Here is a 21,875-nt window from a genome sequence, read left to right as displayed (position 1 = left end):
ATGTTAGTAGAGCTACGTTAAGAAAAAGAAGCTCTGTAGACGTAACGTTACTACTAATCACGTGTAAGGTAAACTATTTACTGGCCTGGATGTGATTTTTGTAGTTGGCCAACGCCAGATTTTCTCATTGTAAATAGCTATGATTTTTGTCCTAGTGCTTGTTTGTCATCTTCCTTTAAGGTTGACTCCCTTGTGCCACGCTTTCCTGTAACGTTGCTGCTACGGCAATACAAGGAGTCATGCGTCGAGATTAATATCAACATTTCTAGCCAATTAGTTAGCTTTGTTAGGTTAATACGTGGCATCTTTTTGTCCTCTATGAAATCACAATTCGAAGTATTGCCCTATCTTTATTGACTGTATGTGTGGTCTTTAATTCAAACTCAATGTTTTATGATTTTACTTTGGCATATTTTTGTATGTAAGTCAAAGTTGCATGAGGTAAATTAAGAAGTCTATTCAATTTTACTATTCAAAGTAATTATTTGCACCTGGTTCTTGACTGTATTTGCATGATGGGAAGAACCAAGCACGGATATTCAGGGTTGGGCGTATTAGTTTGCATTGTGCACTGCCACCACCAGGCAATATTAAACGTAAGTATGTCAAACGTTGGACCTTGGTACGGATGAGTACCTTTTGTGTTTCAGCACATAAGCCCAAAAAAAACGGATGTGGTCTTTGGCATGTCCTCAGGATCTTGCAGACATTTTAACTGAGTCAGCATTGTTAGAAACAAACTGAGGTCTTCTTGCTACTCCATAGTGTTGCGTGTTTACAATGCAGTGTACACGTCTGTCATGAATGTCTTTTAAAGTGTTGTCTTGATATGTGTGTACATAACAACAAAGTTGCTTACACTATGGGCATGACTTTGGTGTGACATTAGCTGAAGCTGAAGTAGCTCCGTCGTACTTGCAGGCCAGACAACAAGCTTTTTACATGTCTATAAGCAACATGCAAAGAAAACACCTGCGTAGACTCCTTAAATGTCCTTATTTATCATCAACAACCAACCTTGTGTCAACTGACAAATTTCAAATAGTAGATGTAATTCAGCGCTTAAAGACAGAAAAGAGTGTGCTGAGTCTGACCCTGGCTGTGGTTTGTGTGTTTGTAGTTTGTAGACAGCTATGGGTGGGCTGGGAAATGGGCGTCGTGGAGGAAGATCTCCTCCTCTAATGATTGGCGCTCTAATTGCCTGTATCCTGGTTTTGGGCTTCAACTACTGGGTGTCGAGCTCCCGCAACCTGGAGCTCCAGGTAGGTTGATCTAAGTAGACTTCACCCACCCACACACACACACACACACACACACACACACACACACACACACGGCTTAAAGTGTCTTCTGTTTGAAATCATTACCAATTGATTCATATTTTCTCCCAGAATAGATCTTGCAATGCCAACTTCTAGCATTTTCCTAAACTGTACTTGATTAAAGTTCACATGCTGCCTAATGATACAACAAGTGATTATTAACTGAGTTTTTGGTGCAGATAAGCAATAACCATGCCCTTCCTTCTGCAGAAGTTAGATTGGCCTCATCAGTTCCTTTTTTATTCTGGTGTTTCAGAGTTTTGGTTATGGCCAGCTCTTTTTTGTAGGTTTTGTTATTTCCCATTACAACTTTCAGAACACATCCTTTAAAGCAAGTAACTATGAGGAACTATTAGCCAATGTCCTTGCTTATTTGTATTGTGAAACAGGGATATACTTAACGGCCCAGACATTTCTGCTGTTTTGTAAAAGGCTTTGCACCATTGTTGCTGATTTAAAAAAGAAGAAACTCCCAAAACACAGCCAGTGTGTTTATTTTAACCAGTGTTTTTTGTTTCAATGCTCACTGCATTAGGGCATCAGGTTGTTGCTATCATTACCCGTGTCAATATCCTTTGTATTTATGTGTGTGTGATACAGACTAAAATGTATGAGTTGGAGGGCCAGGTGCGACGTGGAGCAGCAGAGCGAGGAGTAGTGGAGCTAAAGAAGAATGAGTTCCAGGAGGAGATCCTAAGACAGAAGGAGCAGATAAGCCACATAGAAAGCCTTTACAAGAGGCAGCTCGAAGGATCTCAGAACACCTGCAGCCAAGAGAAGGTGCGCACATACTCCCTGGGGAGCTAATGATGTCAGAATGAACTGGATAAATCAACATTAGTTTATAAAACTATTGCCACAAAGGAATTTGGGGGCCTTGATTCACTCACTGTTGTGGTTCACACTAAACACACAGTATCAAAGGAAAAACACAAACTGTAAAGCTGCTGTCAATATTAATACTTTCAGTTTTTCTGCTTCTAGGGGACACTGCAGCAAAACATTTCCTCCAGTACCAAAACCGTACAGGAACTCAAAGGTAACTGTTAACCTCTATTTCCATTGCGTTAATAGCTAACAGAGCTCTGTAGTTCTTATGTGTCTTTTAATGTCTTGTGTGTTTCTGTACTCTAGGTCATTTAAATCAGCTAAATGATGACCTGGGGAAGCTTCAGAAAGAGCTGCAGAGTTGCCAAGGCAACATCAAAACCCTCAACAACAAACTCACTTATGACATGTAAGACAAAGATTTTTTTTAAATTATTATTAGTCCGCTATGGGGAAATTCCAATTTACACTCTGCGTACACACATTTTAAAACGTTTAAAAGTAGATCAAGATGCGTCTTTATTCATGTTAATTGTAGCCCTCTTAATATGAATAAATGACAATAACCACAACTCATCAGCTTTATTAATATTTCTCTCATTAATTCCGTCTGTGTGTATGTATGTGTGTACATTTGTAGGACCCATTGTCACTCCCAGGTCCTGTCCCAGAAGGAGTTGTGTGATGAGAGAGTGGCTGCTGCTAAACTGGAAGTTCAGAAGAAAATGGAGAAGCTCATCTCTCCTTCAAGTGTCTACTCACAGGTAAGTTGGCTTTTCTATTGGACAATTAACCATATGAAAGGGTGTAAACCATGTTTAATCTGGTGGCATCTAGAGTCTATCCCCAGATCCAGAATCGGGATAAGAGCCGAAGGTCAGGGCCAATTAAGCCATTTTGTAAATTGATAAATATTGGACACATGAACCCTGATCCACTTCTGCAGTGGCCATAAACGCTTCATTGTGCTCTGTTGAAGCCATAGATGTAAGACTTTTATTTCTATGATTTAAACCCAAACCAGTATTTCCCATACATAGACTAATTTGTGGCGGTGCGCCAAACAATCAATGCATTCGTTCAGCTGCATTTCCTTTTCCGTGCTCTCCTCCGTCTCTGTCACTCTACACACACATACACACACACACACACACACCCCTCTGTGCACACAGCGTCTGTTTCCATGAAAACAGTGTTGCCAATTTAGTGACTCTGTCGTTTGATTTAGCGACCCACCCCCCCCCTCCACAAATTGCTTTGGGTCTGTTCAAAGTCATTCTCTGTAGCCTGTTTACATGACATTTACAAGTGTGGAAATGGAGCTTATGTTGTACCTATTTATGTAGTATACTGTCAAGGAAAGGACTGGCCTACTTACAGTAGGCCGGCGTTTCAGATTTTCTGGTCCCCAAGTGTACGTAGTAAAATGCTATTGACTGGTTTTATACGTTTCTTACTTTCGCCATCATTGTTGTCCCATTGATGACGTAAAGAAATGCAGTATATGATGATGTTTACTCCTCAGCAGGAAAATGCAGTGGATGGAGCAGTTAAAGAGGACAAACCAGTCATGACTGGGGTTGATGCAGTTAAAACAGCAACTGTTGCAAGCAACACAACAAGCATCTCTCAGCCCAAAGGAAATGATCCACCTGAACTACTGACCAAGGAGATCATCATGGACAAAGGTAACAAACATAGATTTCCTAGTGGCTCAATCTACTTAACTGAAAAGCATGCAATGACAATATGTATGTATATGTACTGTGTGTATGTTCATACTGTACATCATATGCATGTTGTGTATCTCTGCATGTCTTCATGTAGACTTATGTAGATTTGCAGTAAAGTGTAATTAAAGCTGCAAGCAGCAATGGACGGGCACTTGCCTCATTGCAGGTTGTGGGGTACTACATATTACAATGTGGCCAATTTTTTTGAGTTTTTCGTATATATTGAGCACGTCAAAATTGGGACCAAGTGCTAAAACCAATAAGGGGGTGCTATAGAGCAAACATACCACTCCAAACCTACATTTGAATTCAGATGAAAGAGTTTAATATTCTGTACATGGCTGCAAGATTTAGAGAGTTTTCGTGGATCTTAAAGTCCTCAAACAAATCTTTGTAAAATGATAAGCTTTGCGCAAATTATAACGTAAACCTTAAAATCTTGTAATTTAAAAAAATAAAAATAGCTTGATAGAGTTCAACGCCCAAGACCAATCACACAATAGGTTCCTTGCATTTTCTGCTAGGACATTGTTGGCGCCATTGCATTTCAAGGTCAATGCTCAGGCCCTAATAATAAATGTACACCTTCACATTGTACTTGCTTCCTGCCTTGTTGTTTAACAGGTCTTGATGCCCCAGTGGACCTGCCTCTAGAGAACGATCTCTCCAAAGTAGAGTCCCAGTCTGTTCCCTCAGCTGCTGCAGTTAAGCAGCACATTTTGCAACCACCAGAAGGAGCTGTCAAAACACAGGATGGTGAGGCAGAGACCACTGAACCTTTGAAGAATAACCTGACGGAGGATAAAGATGTGGAGGTGATGGATGCTAATGAAGAGGGAACTCAGACAGAAGGTAGAAGGCATGGTTCACTGAAAGCAGTGAGCTAGTTTGTTATTCTTGTCCAGGCATTCTCAGTGAAGAGGTGACATTTTAATAAAATGAACAACAATTTGGTCATGTCTCCAGGGGCTGACCCTGGGATGGAAGGCATGCTGCTTGGCCAAGAGGCTGCAGATGAGACTCCAAATGGTCAGAAACCTGATGAGCCGGAAGAATATGACGAGCATGTCGTGGGTGGATTCGATTTGGAGAAACCGCAACAGAGTAAACTGGCTGAAAATATAGGTGTGTGTGTGTGTGTGTGTGTGTGTGTGTGCGCGCGTCATGAGAGAATAAGTACATCATCAGTCTCCACTTCTGGGGTTATCTCAGTGCAGTTGGCCATTTGAAGGCCAGAGCTTAAGTTTGAGGTGAGGGATAGTTATGTACTGATACAGATTAAGAAATAAATGCACTGTGCTTAAAAGGGGAATTGTGTTTGCTTTGTGGTAAAAACAACATTGTACCTTCTGATAGACAAGGACATGGAGGAGGAGCTGGCTGACTATAATGGAGACGATGAGAACGAAGGCGAGTTCGAAGCAGACAAACAAGCTGAGCTTGCTCAAATCTGAGGTATACACTGAAACACACACCAATGTTTTCCCCACTGACAGCCTCATTTTCTTGTTCTTTATTTCATAGAATAATAACATCACCTCAACATGTCGCACATTGTAATTACAAAAAATCACTTGAAGTTTTTAGCTCAGACATTTGTTCAGTGAAGTATCAAGCCGATCTCCGAGATTGGTCATTGTTTATTTATTGGGAGCAGATAGACAACACCTTTTTACTTGGAACACATTGTTTTAATTTCACTTATATTTTCTGCATGAAAGGTTATGCAGCTTTTTAGATCCTGCTATAGGCACTGTGTAGCTAATATTAATAGAAAATATAAACCCGGGTTTGCTTGTGTTATTAATATTTCATTTATTATTATTTTACATTTTTCTTGCAGGGCTGGAGTCGGAGAAGGACTCCTGCACACGACATAAGGAAGCAGCACCCCTCATACACCTGCACAACAGCGCTATAAAGGTTAATGAAGCCCTCCTAACAGTGAAAACAAACCCAGGTGGAAATCTCAATAAAGGTGCTAACAAACCACGGACATCGTCTGTCACCCTAGTTTTAGCGGTATGCCACACACCTACTTGCTACTCTGCGACACTTGTCTGCTTTTTTTCAGACGAAGGTTGGAATCTTACCTGATTGGCTATTCAGCTTAAGCAAATTATTGCATGAGAAGGAAAACGGTAGTGAGGATAGCAAGCAAATGATTGTCGAGATGGCACGCACAGAAGGTCTTTATCTCATCTGGGCAATCCAACACATGTTGGGGCTTTCAAAACTGGGCAAAAATTATGTTCAAATGTTCCTTATAGAAAAAAACACGGTTTGAACTACTGTAATATCTATTTTTGGCACATTGTCCATAATAATAATAATAATGTCCTATACCGTAAAACATAGGCTGTAGACCTCTCTCTCCTTCTGTGCCGTGGTGCTAGACTGAGAACAGAGTTCCCTACCCAACTGACCACAAAGTTTGAAAAATGTAACATCTTAAAAGCACACTATGCAAGATTTGCACCTTAATATAACAGCTTTCTAGTCATTTTGATGGTAAACAAACTCGTACTAGGGCATCCTGATAGGAAACGCCACTGGCAAATCCAGCAATGCAAATTTGGTAGGTGGCGCCCGCCACATCTTGCGAGCGGGGGAGACGGCTCTGCATACAACATAAATACAAATATTCCACAGCGACTCTAGGGGTCACTGTTTGGTAAAAAACGGAAACTGCATAGTATGCCTTTTAATTTTTCATTCACACACTCTTGTCACAGCGTAGAAAATTACATTGCTATCGTCAGAGGAGTGACAACTTTGTTTGGCTCATTTTCAGTAACCAGTGCATGAATGCATGTTGGGTGGAATTAGCAAGCAGGCTGCTCAGTCCCTCCACTTTCCCACTGCAGGCGGACTTTGTTGCAGAGAGAATGGAAGAAAGCCCGGGAGATGGACAAGTTAGTTAACCATCTCCCTGCTTACTCCCCCAGCGGTGAGTAAAGCAGAGGGACTGTAGGCTCTGTGCTGCTGCCGGCTGATTTTATCAATCGCTGTTTTGCCGTATGTATCATAGCAAGGGTTTGTATATCCGGTTCCCCTTTTTGAATGACGAATAGATTTCCAGCGCTTGCTGGCGCTGCTGGAGAGTTCTATCCTCTCACGCAGGTGCAGAACATACCTTCTAGTTGGCCTTTGACTGTAGTCTTTGCGGTGTGTTCATGTGTAACTTTTTGGCCAAGACACAAAACCAGAGTAGGTCTTCGTCGCCACTAGTTCTTTCCCATCTGCTTGGTGTGTCCACACCTTTAGAAATACTTTTTACGTGTTCTGTATTAGAGTAAAAATATTACATTTTCATGTTCAACTTATAATATTCTGAAAGAGCCACTGAAATATGCAAAAGTCAGCCCAACATGGTTTCTGAACACATGCAGTTAACTGTACACATAAAAGCCGTGACACACTAAAGTGATAATCGGACAGACTGGCGAGGTTAGTGACCTGAGTCTGTTCAGTGTGTTCCATGCTGTCATCCATTGGTGGGGCCGTCCTTCATTTTGGCCGACCAGACATGTTCAGGCGGAAGGCGGGCGCTGCCGGCAGTCAAACTCAAACGAACAATCTGATGGGTAGAGTGCTAGCCCGGAAACGAGGAGCGCGATGAGCGCGACTAGAGTCTCTCAAAATCTGCCAAAAATCTTTTAAACTGATCTTTGTTGATCTGAAATAAAGACAGATTAAGCAACTGCAAGGCCTATTTCTTGCTTAAAATGCTTACAACCATTTCAGTAAAATATGTGATCATATTGTGAACAAGCCGCCATGACAGTCTGGCTTTGAATTTCTGGAGAAGCCAGACCCACGTGACGCGTTCGTCCAATCAGCTGCTGGTTTTCATTTTTGGGCGACAATACAGGCCGAGGCACTTTTATTTTCTTTATTTTTTTTACCAACTCTTGGAGACCGATCAATCCAACTGCCTTTTCTGCCGAGGGTGGGCCGTCTGGTTGGTGTGTCAGGGGTCTTTAACACCCGAGAAGGTTTTTATTGTGGTGACTGTGCTTACATTCATTTATGTATATTTAGTCTTAAAACTTGCCACCAGCTTAAACATTTTAACGTGTCTACAGCCCTGGAAATCAGTGGGTTTTGACGACGTGATTAGATTGTTGTTTATGTTCACTCCATAATGTCTGTAACCTAAATGATAAAACAGAAGGGATGAGAATGTGTAGACCCTTATAGGGTTGCTGTAGTAAGTGTAAATGATCCAAGTGATCCCGACGACAGAACTCTGCAGCACAGGTTCAACAAGATCTTCAACAATGCCTTAAGCTCCTCCCGTACACAGCCGCTATAGAATGGAGGCTGACTTTGAGCCGATGGTCAGGACATTTCACTTTTACATTTTCTCTACAAAATGTCTGCCAGTGAATGCAAAAGGCTTTTCATGATTGGAGCAATTTAAACAAATGTGATTCTTGTTCTACTGCTAAATCCGTTTGTCATTTTGATGCTGTACCTAGTCAAACAGGAACATGAAAACTTCACAAACGGCTTCTTTTGATTCCCATGTAGCCAAAAATGCTGTAAAAAGTAAGGTTGACATAGTGACATGCTACAAAACCAAGGGGCATATTCACCTTCTAAATTATTTACTGATGTAACTTTGTCATGTGTTAAACGTAGATTATAATTGCTGTAACTCGATATTTTTCATCAATGAGCGTTCCTGCGTCACTTTGTTGAATTGCCTTTGCATTTTAGTGACACCAGGGCTTTCATTCATTTGTGTCACAAGGTTGAAACTGTCCTGTGCTCAACTTTCAGGATCAGTCAGACAGAAAATATTTTAAAACACCAGGAACATTAGAAGTGGTAATAGTAGATCAACCATCTTACTTTATTTGCCTTATCGATTCTGTGTGCACCAGTTTTCCCCTCTGCTCAGTTGTGTCTGACACTGTGGAGGTTGGATGTAGCGCCGGGTACATTTGTTCTGATTCTGGACCTTTACTTAGTGGATACTGCCTCTGGTCTGCTGAATTGATGGATTATATAATTTGTGGAGAAGACATTGACTTGAAACAGGAACCCTGCGTTGTGCTGAGCTCTCGCAATCTAGCAGATGTGAACTACTCAGTATTTGTGCTAAAAGGAATTAGTCCATTCAACACAAAGCTGCAATAGACTGGAAATTGTTTGGGTGAGTGCAAACACAAACTAATATTACATACAGAAATAACAAAATGTTAGTCAAATTTTGTGGCTGGATCTTTTTTTGAACTTACTTTATTTATAAGTAATAATTTTGGCAAAATACCCACAGTTACTCAATATGTTGCAGTTTTATTGCCATCATTTCCATAATGCTTTGACTTATCAACTGTCCATTCCTGAATCATGTATTTTCAATTTGTCAACCCCGAGTCAAGGTCCTGACCAACCTGCTGAATTTGAGCAAAATGTCTCTACAATGATAAAATGCACAAGGCTTATAGTTTATAGTTTACAGCAGCCATAAAAAATGTTTTTATGTGTGAAACATTGACTGCTGGAACCCTATGAACAAAAACTCTTATCAAAACTTCATCGTGCTTATTTGTAGTAGACTGTTACTATTATCACATTTTTAACATTAGCATCCCACCAAAAGGTAAAAAAAGATAGTATAGTACAGTCTTTTATTTGTGTTTCCTTGTAAAATAAGTGTGTTATTTGATGTCTTGGAAACTTTAAGAACTGGACAGGGATTCAAAACACATGTTTGTTATATCGGACACGATAAAGACTAAAATACTGGGATCAGCATTTCAGTGCTAAGTCAGGTTGTCAGGTAACTTTTCCTTTTAGGAACACTTATTTAAAAACTAGTGTTTTATGATACAAACTTTTTCCAGTGAGGTCATATTATTGTCTCAAATTTCACATTAAGTAGTATCAACTTTATTTTTTTATTTATATTTTAATCTCGTTAAAACTGGGCCGTGAGGGCTGATGTTTCCCAGTGCTGAAGACAGATTAATATATCTAAAATAGATTCATGGGAAGCCTTTGACACCCGTCGCACACCAGCCCTCCTGTTTAAACAGATGACCAGACGTGAGGTGTCTTTTGTCTCCCCTCTCGTCCATCTCGAAGGGGAAATGGGGTTCCAGATCGTTATGTCATTTTATTTTCAATGTTGCTGTTAGTCGTCGTTGATTTTGTTGTCTGACACTGCAAAAAACTACTGCTTTATTTTGTCAGAAAGCTTTGTCTGCTCATTTCTGTAAATTGTGTAAAAAGTCTGTGTATCTTGAGAGAAAATGGTTTAGAATTGTTATAAGTCGGATTTACATTTTTGTTGTTGTTTTCATGTTGGAATGTGAATCGTGAAAGGCTTGAATGATTATAGGCTTTATTTATGATAGAGAATAAAATTGTTTTTATTACCACTATCAAGACATGGTTTCATGTGGCATTTATTATTTAGAGTGACCAATGGTATAACCCTTCCCAATACACACTGAATACGATGACTGTATGTAATTAGAGTAATGGTAAAATAAAACAACTATCCACAAGTGTTCACAAGCCTTTAAGAGAACATGTTTCACCTAGTTACCTTGATTACCCAGAAGATCAATCTAAACAGAGGCAAATAATAACACGTTTTTTTTTGGGTTCTAAGCATTTGTGAGCACAAAAGTTAATAAATCGTATCAAAATATTTTGTACTTTTATAGTTCTAGTTAGTTTAAGACAGTGTTTTACACGTAAAAGTGAATTGACAACTGCCCATTGTACCATTGCAGTTAGTATTAAAATAATGATGGAAAAATGGAACAGACTGACTGACTGGACTTTTAACCCTCATGTTATCCTCAGGTCAAATTAACCCATTTTCTTCTATCAATGTTCTTTTTCACTACCCAATTGTAATTACTCAAAGTAACATTATTGATTCCACAGAACACTCTTTGGCAAATACAAATCTGGATTTTCATTCATTTTGGGGTGTCTTATTCAATTTTATAGCATTTGGAAAACAAATTGCAGTGGTTTGGAAATAGTATTGAGTAAATGTTGACATATTCCAGTCTGTGATTACCCTTAAACATCAGTTCCTTTAATTTTAGTCTAAATAATTCCTAATTTCTGCTTTTCTCACTCAAACATTATCTATAATTTCCTGAGGTTCTTTGACCATAAATTCCAAAAATAACGAAGTATTATGTAGTGTTAAAAGTGTTGGAAAAAAGGAACAAAAACGTAAAAGTTTAAAACATGTACTTTAAACAAAGTGTTGATTTTCAATTTTGACGGGAAGACAACACAAAGGTTAAATGATTTTGTTTCAATATTTAAAAAAATAACTTTTAAGACATTAAAATGACCAACAATATATGTTTTTAAATATGAGGATGGCCATTCCCATGACATAATGCTTGTAAAACTGAATATTGTCTGTGGAAGTTCCCACCATCAAGCATCCTGCTGTTGGGTGTAACAAACCAGAGGAAAGTCGGCAGGTTGGGGTTGGGTTCAGATTCTGAATCGGGCTAGCCATTGTGATGCAGGTTCAGCTGTGATATGCTGTAACAATCTCTTACATGCCAATATTATCAGCAACTCTGCTGATAAGTGTGCAACCCTGATGCTTGCTATCTGTCACTGCAGGGAGTGGATTGATGAAACCATGATGAACCATCCAAGGTCCATGTACTTTAAATATCTCCTATCTTTTTATCAGTATTCATTTTCACCTACTCTGACTTGTATTCAGGCTAAAGTTGTTTACTTGGAATTAAACTAAAACAAAAGTATTGTAGTTTACTTTGAGTAGATAGAAAAAATGTATCTTTACTGAGGCAAACAGAAGATATCTAAGTGCCTCCATGTGCCACTGTGTAACTGCAGGTTGATGTGTTATCTGGTATCTCTTTAAAGTATATTTATAGATTGTCAAATATCTGATTTGTGGGAGTTTGACTATTCCACTGCAATATACTACTTTAGGGTACCCATTATTTTGTTATAGTTCCCCCAAATCCTAAAAGAACTACAACATTCTTGATGGATTAAATAACGTGGTAGCGTACACAATTAAAGTTAATTGTCTGTGTGAATCACACGTATAATGCATAACGAGAACTTAAAACAGCCTGTTTTTTGGGGGTAATTTGGGAAATTGAGAGAAATATTTTATCTAGACGTGTATAATAAATATTAAAGACCAGGGGTCTTCAATGTTGTTTAGGCCAGTGACCACTTAGGGACCCCTTACTGCATTCCTATATTGTATACAATTGAGTTCTATATTAAACTGGGCCGAATAAATGAAAATAACTGGTTATTTATACATCATGGTAAACATACCTTACATGTAGCTTGATGGCTGAATGCACTTAATGGAAGTGGCTTTGGATGAAGGTGTCCACTAAATGACATGTAATGGAATACATTACACACACAGTTAATCCCTAAACTTATCTGAATGGCTACCATAGGGGCTACCTTACCTATGGTAAACTTATCCATCCTGTCTCAGTTTTTTCACTTAAAGGCCTAATCAACCTAATTTATCTATTAATTTGTTTTTTATTCATGTATATTTGTACATAATTTATTTACAAAACATGACCGATTTTCAGCATGCCACATACGAACACTTTATTAGACATTTTTTTAAACATATTAACCCATATATATTACAATTGGTAACTCATACTTTATTTTTCCCAATTTCTGTGGAAAAATCTACGTGTGTGTGTGTGTGTGTGTGTGTGTGTGTGTGTGTGTGTGTGTGTGTGTGTGTGTGTGTGTGTGTGTGTGTGTGTGTGTGTGTATATACTGTACATATATGTTTTGTACTTTGGATTTGGTCAAAACACTGAAAATGTGACATTCTGTTCCAACATGTAATTAAACCACAGAAGAAGTAAAAACATGTATTATGTTTTTGATATGTGGGAAAGTAGCTGGTATTAGTTTGAGGAAGCAGTGAAGATGGTTCCCTGGCCTGAACGTATTCGGTACCACTGCTGTTAAATGGGAATTTTGGATCTCTTGCACGTGTTGCAACTTTACTCAACTAAACTGGTGCTGTACGAGGTAAAAAAAGATAATGTATTCCTTTTAGACTCAACATTTTTATTCAAATAAAGACATATATACATAGAAAGGTTTAATATGATTGAATGATATGTATTATCATGACAGCTCTTCTTTAAAGCTTTCACAAAACCGTTCTGGAGGCAGCTTAGAAATTTTTCATTTGCCAGTTTCTTGCGCAAAAGCCCCTCGACTTGTGTCTGACTCCTACACACACACACACACACACACACACACACACACACACACACACACACACAAAAACAGGCTTTACAGATGTGGATACTGTCGGTCATTTAGGTCCAGTTGTGAGTTCTCTGTGCTGGTGTCATCTTATTCAGGTGAAGGAAAAAAAATGGCTGTATCAAACACTCCTTTGCAGTTAGGTGTATCACACACACATTGCTCAGACATGGACTGGATCAGGGCCATTGCACACTTGTTCAGGTGAGGGTCCGGTCTTCGCATATGATGGTCTTCATGATGACACTCATAATCGGAGCAGACTCAGATAATCTTGACCACAGGAAAGTACTTGTGAGCTGAGAAGTCGAATTCTGGGAGCGCCTAGAGTTGCAAAAAAGACATTTTGCTACTTACGTTTTCACAATATAGCACATTAACCAACATCAAGATAAACACGATGCATGTTGTGTTACCTTGGTCTCCTTCTTGTGCCCTCCAGCCAGCAGCTTCATAACTACAATGTTGGGCTTGGCCACCTTTAGTATACGGTTCACCTGTCACCAATCATTAACGGGTTAATGATAGTTGAGAAAAGGTGAAATTTAGTCCAAACTAACCATTTAATTTAGTTTAGAGCAAAAAACAGCAGAAAAAATATTGTGAAAGCGTAAAGCTGAGGCTGCTATGCTTTTGAATGACTACATGATTTAAATGCTGTCATACATTTTCAAGAATTAATTCTGATAATTCAATTTGTGCTTGTTGCATTTCCTCACCTCAGGGTCTGGGCTGGGCACGTTTTCTAGGATGAGCTTGGCTTGCTGGAAGTGTTTGCTGGCAGCCATGTAGAGGTCGGCTGAGCCTGGCGGAGGATTGTACTTCTTCAGATCAGACATCTCCTGGAGAGGGCAAGAAGGGCAACGTCAGAGAGAGCAGGAAAGTTGGAGTGCATGAATGACAAAAGGCAAAAAGGGAAACCATTCAAAAAATAAAGCTAATGAGAAAATGATGAAGAAGGGGGGGGTGGATTACAAAAGATAGATAGATAGATACTTTATTCATCCCGAAGAAAATTTTAGATTAAAAGGACAGAAAATGGGCGGGACAGAAAATGGGGACACCCTGCCGGATGAATTACATCCACACCAACAGTACCTTGAACTGGATATAGTGCACAGGCGGGGGGGTGACCACGCTGTTGAAGGGGGCAAAGCGATGCTCGTAGCGAACCTGCTCGCTGTCCAACTCAAACTGAGGCTTACGCACCTTCCCGTCCATATCCAAAGCTACCATAGTCTGAGGAGAGAGACAGGGAATGGATGATACTGCAATGTGTGTCAAACAGGAGAGAAGAGGGGACAGAAGTGGAAGTGGGACTGGTACTGGTGTCCTACCTTGTACATGCCAGCACACATGTTCTGGTATGCTTGGCTCATGGTGATCTCCTTGGTGAGAGGGCGAACTGACAAAGATTATGTCATTATTAGGACAAGCCCGGACAGGAAGATCACAAGAGTATGGTGTGGTCCTACTCTCCACCTGAGAATCCACCTGAGCCATAGAAGCTACAATAGAGCGTAGGGCTGGGCAATATATCGATATTATATCGATATTGAAATATGGAACTAGATATCATCTTAAATTTTGTAACATGGCAAGTGTTGTCTTTACCTGGTTTTAAAAGCTGCATTACAAAAAAGTGATGTCATTTTCTGAACTTACCAGACTGTTCTAGCTGTTCTATTATTTACCCACTAATTCATTACATCATTTCTGGAGAATATTTATCAAAAATCTCATTGTGTAAATAACATTTTGTGAAAGCACCGATCGTCAACCATTCAATATTGTCGCTATATCGACATCAAGATTTTTGGTTAAGAATATTGTGGTATTTGATTTTCTCCTCTTCGCCCAGCCCTCATAGAGCGTACCTTTTTTCTTCTTCTTGGTCTTTTTGCTGCTGCGTCCCTTCACCTGCTCCTCCATGATCCGCTCCTCTGCCATCTGAGAGGAGTCGGCTCTGCTCAGAGTGGACATCAGCCATGCGTAAAGGAACTCAGACAGGTACCTACGGTCAAAAAACAAACACATAGTCATTCATGGATAGTTAAAAGTGTACCTATACATGTTCTAGAGAGATTTAGAGCAAGCAACAAACAACACGTGTGTCCTGTTTTGTTGTTTTTTGTATCTCTGTATAGCTTTGTGTTACATGGATGTATTATATGCAATTTCACTTTCCTTTCTCCAATGTATATTTTCTATTGACGTATCTAGACATTGCTGCGGTACTGGCTCAATTCTGTTTGCAAAAATATAAAAAAGTTGAAAAATAAATAATGTGTGTGTGCACTCACCAGTAGATGTAGTAGTACTCATGCATGCTGTACAGCTCCAGTTCAAAACCACTCAGCAAGTACTGGATCATGATCCTCAGGTTATGGTAGAGGATCCAGGTGCCGAGACAGGCTAGATGCTGTCGCTGAGGCTCGAGTTTCATCAGCAAGCTGTGCAGGGCTGCATCCACCTTCTCTGCCTGCAGAGCACAACAGAACAATTTAGTAGTGGGTTCATAAATGATGAAATCACAACTGACCTCAGAGAGCCCGACGATACAGATTGTCAAATGTCTGACACAAATATTTGGTGATTTAAAAATCCAATATATTGGCCGATTGTGGGAACCGAACAAATTATATTGTGTGATATTTATCATGTGAATGTTTGAAACCTTGAGAAATGAAGAAAAGCTTTGAGACGAGGAAAGCTAGACACAGGAGTGTCGAGCCAGCAGAGTACGATAAGATAAACTTGCAGCTGTGACTGTGTGAAAGGAGCAAATTGTTTCTTTATTCAACTTTAGTGAACTATGTTAACCCCTAAACTTGCCTAATACACCCAGCTACAGCTCAACCAATTGTAAAGCAAAGAATATGATATACTAACCCACATAAACAACTATATACTACACCCATTTATATAAATCAACTTTCTGTTGACACCCACTCAATAAAACAGCAGAGCAGGGGATAAATGCTTTGGAAGACTGCTGATTGTTTTTTTAGTATTCATTCCCCTTTGCAAAGAAAAAGCAAGTATGTGTCCGTGGTTATTTTTACTCGAGGGCTTGAACCCAACATCAATATATACTGTATCAAAAAAAAAAAAAAATTAATCCAGAAACGCATAACAAAACAAACTGATTTTTATTTGTAGTTATTTGTCAGTCTTTACTAAACTAATATGATGAGGCAGTTTAAAAATAAACTTGTTTGTTTTATTGTCACAACAGAACAGAAGAACATCAAGATAAATTAAAGATTTGATAAATAAAATGTATAAAAATACAAAACTTAAGATATGAAACTTAAAGGGTCGAACACAAGTGTTGCCAACAGGGACATGGTAGAGCGCCCTCTGGTGGACAAACTATGCAACGCAAGACTCCTAACATGGTTGAAGGATGTTTCGTCAGTTTTAATTTATTTTTTAAATAATCATTTATCGGCCATTATAAATGCCGATACCGATAGTTTGGAAAATGCCTAATATCGGCCGATAATATTGGCCTGCTGATATATCGGTTGGGCTCTAGACCTCAGAGTAGGTGAAGTGTCTCTGCATAATCTGTGCAGTGCAAAACGAAAAAACAGTGTGTCTAAATATTGTTAAAAAAAACAAGAGGAACACTACGAAGAAAACTGATGCTTCACCTCGTCCTGCAGTGTGGCGAACTCTTCCAGAATGTGACCCAGCTTGTCTCTCTGTCGAGCTCGGTTGTGTCCGTGGATCTGGATCAGGCTGCAGAACGGCTGCAGGGAACATTTACAAGACTCAAGCAAACAAATCACTATACAGGTTCACCACCTGCCCAGGGCTAATGATAGATGGCCCATACATCAGTGGTGCACCCAACTTCCAAAATACCAAACAATCCTAGAATAGCAGATAATAGCCTTTGTTGTCACTCTTTTATGAGGCAGCATTTTTATATCCCTCTTCCTAAACATCTCAATTTAAATTCAACTACCAAAACAAACGTATGCTTAAGTGAAAGCAGCCAATAAAGTTCACTAATTGTAACTTCCCCATAGTAATTATTCGCCATAATAATTATAAGCGACTTGCATTGCAGGAGACAATAACTTTGAACAGTAAAGACAACATACCCTGGAGCAGTGTGTAACAAAGGAGTCAATGTAATCCTTGGCCTGGTGGTTGTTGAACAGACAACACCTGGAGAGAGAGAGAGAGAGAGAGAGAGAGAGAGAGAGAGAGAGAGAGAGAGAGAGAGAGAGAGAGAGACACAAACACACAAACACAAAATAAGCTTACTCAAGTGAGTTTGTCTATTATGCTCACACACACAAAGCAAATTTCCAAATTAACCATTTAAATAAATGACTTAGAAGAATAAATGATTCACATGATAAGGGTTTGATACTTTAACAGTGCCAGACTTACTTGTAGGAGAGGACAGGTGGGCTAACAAAGTATCTCAGAGCATCTTTAATCATGTCCTGCATCAGGTGTGTCCCAAACACTTTCTTATTATCTATCAGGAACGTTGTCTGCATTTAAGAAAATAATACCTTTGGTTGTCATACACTGGGCTTTAAAAAGACATCTGTGACAAAAAAAGCGGTGACAGAATCAAAATGGTTAACCCACCTGAAGTAGAGATCTGGAGAGCACACAGGGAGACTGCTCACTGAACTCACAGAAGAAGTCCTGAGGAAAAAAAAAAAGCCAATTATTATTCTTTGAATTCATTTGCCTTTATTGTTTACAATGTCCTAGAAAGCATGTGTTTGTATGGGGTGATGACCCCTTAAAAAACCCATTTAAGAAACATTTATTTTGAGCCACGCATCCCAACAAACACAGAAAAGTTAAAAAGCTGCGTATTAGGGTTACTGATTTCGAATGTAAAGTAAAATCCTGAATAGTGTTTACCAGTATGCCATGCAGGTTGGTAGTGTTGATCACGTCACAGACGGTTTTGATGCGTTCTATAAGTTTGCTAAAGTAGGCCACCATGTCCTCCCTTTTGATGATCTTGGCGTAGCGAGGAAAGGTCGGGGGCAGCAGTCTCTGGTTGACCAGGGGCTCAAAGCCCATCATGATGGGGTGGTCTGCAGCATGCACAGAGAAAAAAGAAATAAATAACAGTAAAAGGTCACATTTACACTTATTTGAGTTCTGTTCATGGTTTGGGAGGTACTTTGTGTGCACTGTATTGTAACTTTCTGTTGATGACCATGATGACTAATTAACTGAATGGCTGTGGAGCCACAATGCATTTGTGATATTTTCCTTCATTCGGTTGCCCTGACTCATTTCCAAACTTAATCCTAAGCGTGTGTGTGGTGTGTGTTTGTGCAGTCTTTTAGAGCTGTTGCTTTGTAAACTCATGCCAAGCCAAACTGTGTGCTGCAGCTCAACTTTACGGCTGAATGGTAATGGTGTGTGTGTGTGTGTGTGTGTGTGTGTTACCTCCTTTAGTGGTATCATTCTGTGACTGGATGCCGTGCTGAATACTGGAATGAATGGCTGATAAAAGGTCAGCTGCCTGAGCCACAAGCTTTTGAGCCTCGCCCACCGAGCTGGTCTGATAAAGATACAACCGTAAACAAAAAAACTAATAAAAACAGCAAAGAAATTGACCAATTTAACATATGTGCATACGTGTCTATAACTACATCTTAATACAATCCTCCTAAGTGGTCAGTATGCGAAAGAACATTTTAAAATCCATGTGGTAGTCATTTACGCATGCATTATGTAACTGTGTGTTTGTATGTGCAGTACCTCTTTCTTGGTAAAGGTGATCAGTGCTGTCAGTAGAAGGCGTGTGAACTTGATTCTATTGAAAAGTGCCAAAAACTGCTGATGCTGAAAAAATACAGTATGAGAACATTAAACAGGCCCACACGTACATTCACAGCTATTAATGCACATATTTCCAAATTAGTTTTTGAATCTTTACAATGCACAAGAAAAGCTGCCTTTTTGTTTTTTTAACAGCTGGACATTCCAGAGTAGAGTGTCCAAAGGTCATATGAGTGCCACACTCTGATAGTTAGTAGATGGAAAACTACTTCTAACAAATTGAGAAGATTGAGAAGGATGGTTGGAGGTTTAGTTTGTGGCAGAAATGTTGGGATACTAGGCTACAAAGATAGCATAGAGGGATAAAGAGCAGTAACGCAATCTGAATATCTACTTGTAGTCATCCAGTATGTATTTTATGTTGAAACTACAGCCACATCAGTCAGAAACAACTAGTGTGTAGCTTTTAGATTGTCTAAATAAGAGGTCTTCCAAATTTTTTTAAGCCAAGGACCCCTTAACTGAAAGAGAGTTGGAGCAGAGACCCCCTACTACATATTGTTTAAAAGGAAGTTGCATAATAAACTGGGCCTACAATAACTTGTATGGCTGCTTGAGGCCTTTACACATACTATTTTTGCATAGACTACTAAGCTATTCAAATAGCCTAATAATTGCCGGTATATAAATCATGTAATGTTAAACATAAATGTAGCAAAGACCATCTTTAGGATGAACGGTGTCTGTGGATGGCTACCTCAGTCACTACGATACCAATACGGCAGTGAGCAGTGGGGGTTTATATATGTATATTTGGATGCACCCCTGCATTGACTCCGAGGATGCCCTAGGGGTCCCAGACCCCCTGTTGAAGATCTCTAGTCCAAATGCTTTTGTAAAAACATGCCTTTATCAAAAAGTAAAAACTCCTCAGACATGGAGGAATGACCTGACTTACCTCCAGCTCAACCTCGGGATCTCGCTGCTCACCCTGTCGACTGCGCGTGCTCTGAGGCAGTAGGAGAGAACCAAATATAACAAATATAATACTTTGTATTCGTATTAACAGTATTTTAGTGAAACAGCAAAGACTGTAGCCTAAACAGACCAACAACAAATACCTTAACTTTCCTCTGTAACTCATCCTCCACGTCTTTTAGCATACCTGGTAGGAATAACAAACAAGAGAGATTACCTCACCTTTGTTTCTCTGAATCAACAGTAATATCTGTAATGGCCTCAGAATATGTAAAGCTGCTGACTTAATAATCTGTTACAATACAGTACTTGTACCTGTCACCCGCAGGTCTGTTACATTATTGGCCATCTTGAAGCCATAGGTCATGGCCTGGAAGTCCTCCTACAAAACATATGAGGAAAAACATTCATTCACACATATAAATATGATAGTTATCAATTGCAATTTCAGCTTTAAAAAAACAAAACAAGTTGACAGGAATCCCATAGCGCACTTATTGCCCCACACACGCTGCTTACCTCCTCGAACACAGCAGCCTTGTTGACTTTCTCTCGGGCGATGTCACACACCTTTAGTATGCCAAGGGCAAAGGCTTTGAGGGCCGGCTCCTCAATCAGGTCGGGGTTGTGGACGTACAGACAGGTGAACACCGTCTGCGCCAGGGAGTGGCCCTCCAGCCACGTGATCTAGGAATACACACATGAACACTGGGTTTCCTGCAATGGTGCTGATCTAAAATTAAATACAGGGACTCAAAACACCTTCAAGACTTTTTTTATTCAGCTTTTCTTTCTTTTTTTTTTACATTGTCTGTTGAGAAGAAAAAAAAAATAGTTTGTTTGTACTACAAGTTGGCTTGCCACTTATTATTTATATTGACAGTTTTGTGTTTTCTATCACATCAATCACAGATTGATTTCACACACAAAACCCACAATGTTGAACGTTTACAGTAAAAGAACGTTAAACTCACCAAACAGCAGAAACACGTGTCTATGATTCCGATGAGTTCAGGAAGACTGAGGTCTTTCACCTTGATGGCACCTTCCTAGATAGACACATACATACAGACAAAACAAAAGTGAGTAATACAAATGACTTGGTGCTTTATTATACAGTGGACGTTAAAATGTTTTCATTGTGCGGCAGTGAGAGGTCAGCGGTCCTGCACCTTGATAGCTTGTTCGAAGTTGAGAACCTTCCTGTTGACCTGGTTTCCAATCATTCCTGCGTCCATCTTAGGATCCATCATCTCTATCGCTGACATGGCCTCGAACAAGCCAAACCTGCCACCATTGAAGAACCTTTAGTGTCTCAGGTTTTTGGGAGGTTAAGCAGGCTGACTTTATCACCTAGCAGTGTGCTGACAGGGTTTTTTGTAATGTGAGCGAACTGATTCTTTAAAGGGTGAGTGTGCAAAAAGCATTTTGTCCTACTCACAATTTGTCATGAAGCAACTCTCCAAGGTTCAACTCTGCATAAAGGATGAGGACAAGAAAGGGGGAACACATCAGAACCTTTCATAACTGCACACACACAACCCACACACACACAATCACCAGCACAGCCTGTACCTTTGCACGCGCCCTTAAATTCATGCGTAATATTAACCCAGTTGGCATTGTTCTTCATCTTTTCTGGAATGCCCATCCCCCAGCCAGCATCATCATCCTCAACTGCTGACTTCATCACCATGGTGACTAGCAAAAAGAAACACAAAGAGAACTAGGACAAAGTGTATAAAATATTAAAAAATGTCAGCTATTACAAGCATTTTTAACAAGGGGGAAATTATAAAATATGCTGTGTCTGACTGCAAAACAGATCATTATTATATAATAGTAATGATCTGATGATATGATAATATATATATATGTATATATACATACATATACACACACATATATATATATATATATATATATATATGTATATGTA

The 21,875-nt window shown here is 39.5% G+C and overlaps 2 protein-coding genes across 7 annotated transcripts in view; one reads left to right on the top strand and one right to left on the bottom strand.

Moving 5' to 3' along the window:
* Positions 1-1,037: 1,037 nt before the first annotated feature.
* Positions 1,038-6,114, top strand: golm1 (golgi membrane protein 1). Of its 3 annotated transcripts, none has more exons than XM_034871137.1 (10): positions 1,038-1,262; positions 1,923-2,102; positions 2,307-2,361; positions 2,457-2,559; positions 2,791-2,914; positions 3,679-3,838; positions 4,508-4,735; positions 4,850-5,008; positions 5,240-5,338; positions 5,727-6,114. In XM_034871137.1, the coding sequence occupies exons 1-9, from the start codon at positions 1,134-1,136 to the stop codon at positions 5,335-5,337; spliced, it is 1,236 nt and encodes a 411-aa protein (XP_034727028.1). In that variant the 5' UTR covers positions 1,038-1,133; the 3' UTR covers position 5,338; positions 5,727-6,114. The 3 variants fall into 3 exon arrangements, with proteins under 3 accessions (XP_034727028.1, XP_034727029.1, XP_034727027.1); XM_034871138.1 differs by having other exon boundaries at positions 3,676-3,838; positions 4,523-4,735; XM_034871136.1 differs by having other exon boundaries at positions 3,676-3,838.
* Positions 6,115-12,707: 6,593 nt separating this feature from the next.
* Positions 12,708-21,875, bottom strand: part of naa35 (N-alpha-acetyltransferase 35, NatC auxiliary subunit) — a 10,597-nt gene continuing 1,429 nt past the window's right edge. For 2 of the 4 annotated variants that reach the window (XM_034871107.1, XM_034871106.1), the window contains 22 exons: positions 21,512-21,640; positions 21,378-21,411; positions 21,109-21,223; positions 20,911-20,985; positions 20,456-20,623; positions 20,252-20,318; positions 20,080-20,123; positions 19,917-19,967; positions 18,938-19,021; positions 18,623-18,737; positions 18,083-18,261; positions 17,798-17,857; positions 17,591-17,697; positions 17,296-17,362; positions 16,840-16,938; positions 15,484-15,662; positions 15,058-15,194; positions 14,518-14,585; positions 14,279-14,419; positions 13,900-14,022; positions 13,597-13,677; positions 12,708-13,504 (listed from right to left, as the gene is read on the bottom strand). In XM_034871107.1, coding sequence (XP_034726998.1) covers positions 13,445-13,504; positions 13,597-13,677; positions 13,900-14,022; positions 14,279-14,419; positions 14,518-14,585; positions 15,058-15,194; positions 15,484-15,662; positions 16,840-16,938; positions 17,296-17,362; positions 17,591-17,697; positions 17,798-17,857; positions 18,083-18,261; positions 18,623-18,737; positions 18,938-19,021; positions 19,917-19,967; positions 20,080-20,123; positions 20,252-20,318; positions 20,456-20,623; positions 20,911-20,985; positions 21,109-21,223; positions 21,378-21,411; positions 21,512-21,632 — 2,175 coding nt within the window. In that variant the 5' untranslated portion in view covers positions 21,633-21,640 and the 3' untranslated portion in view covers positions 12,708-13,444. The remainder of the gene's footprint in view (positions 13,505-13,596; positions 13,678-13,899; positions 14,023-14,278; positions 14,420-14,517; positions 14,586-15,057; positions 15,195-15,483; positions 15,663-16,839; positions 16,939-17,295; positions 17,363-17,590; positions 17,698-17,797; positions 17,858-18,082; positions 18,262-18,622; positions 18,738-18,937; positions 19,022-19,916; positions 19,968-20,079; positions 20,124-20,251; positions 20,319-20,455; positions 20,624-20,910; positions 20,986-21,108; positions 21,224-21,377; positions 21,412-21,511; positions 21,641-21,875) is intronic. The other 2 variants (XM_034871108.1, XM_034871109.1) reach the window with 2 other exon arrangements.

This window comes from Etheostoma cragini, chromosome 5 (genome assembly GCF_013103735.1).
Source record: "Etheostoma cragini isolate CJK2018 chromosome 5, CSU_Ecrag_1.0, whole genome shotgun sequence".
NCBI lineage: Eukaryota > Metazoa > Chordata > Actinopteri > Perciformes > Percidae > Etheostoma > Etheostoma cragini.
This window is presented reverse-complemented; position numbering and strand designations above follow the sequence as displayed.

What these genes read in the sequence shown, in the direction of transcription:
- golm1 (XM_034871136.1), top strand. Translation starts at nt 1,134, where the DNA reads ATGGGTGGGCTGGGAAATGGGCGTCGTGGAGGAAGATCTCCTCCTCTA. An exon ending in ACACCTGCAGCCAAGAGAAG is followed by an intron (nt 2,103 to 2,306) that starts GTGCGCACATAC and finishes TTCTGCTTCTAG; the next exon opens with GGGACACTGCAGCAAAACAT. An exon ending in AACAAACTCACTTATGACAT is followed by an intron (nt 2,560 to 2,790) that starts GTAAGACAAAGA and finishes GTACATTTGTAG; the next exon opens with GACCCATTGTCACTCCCAGG.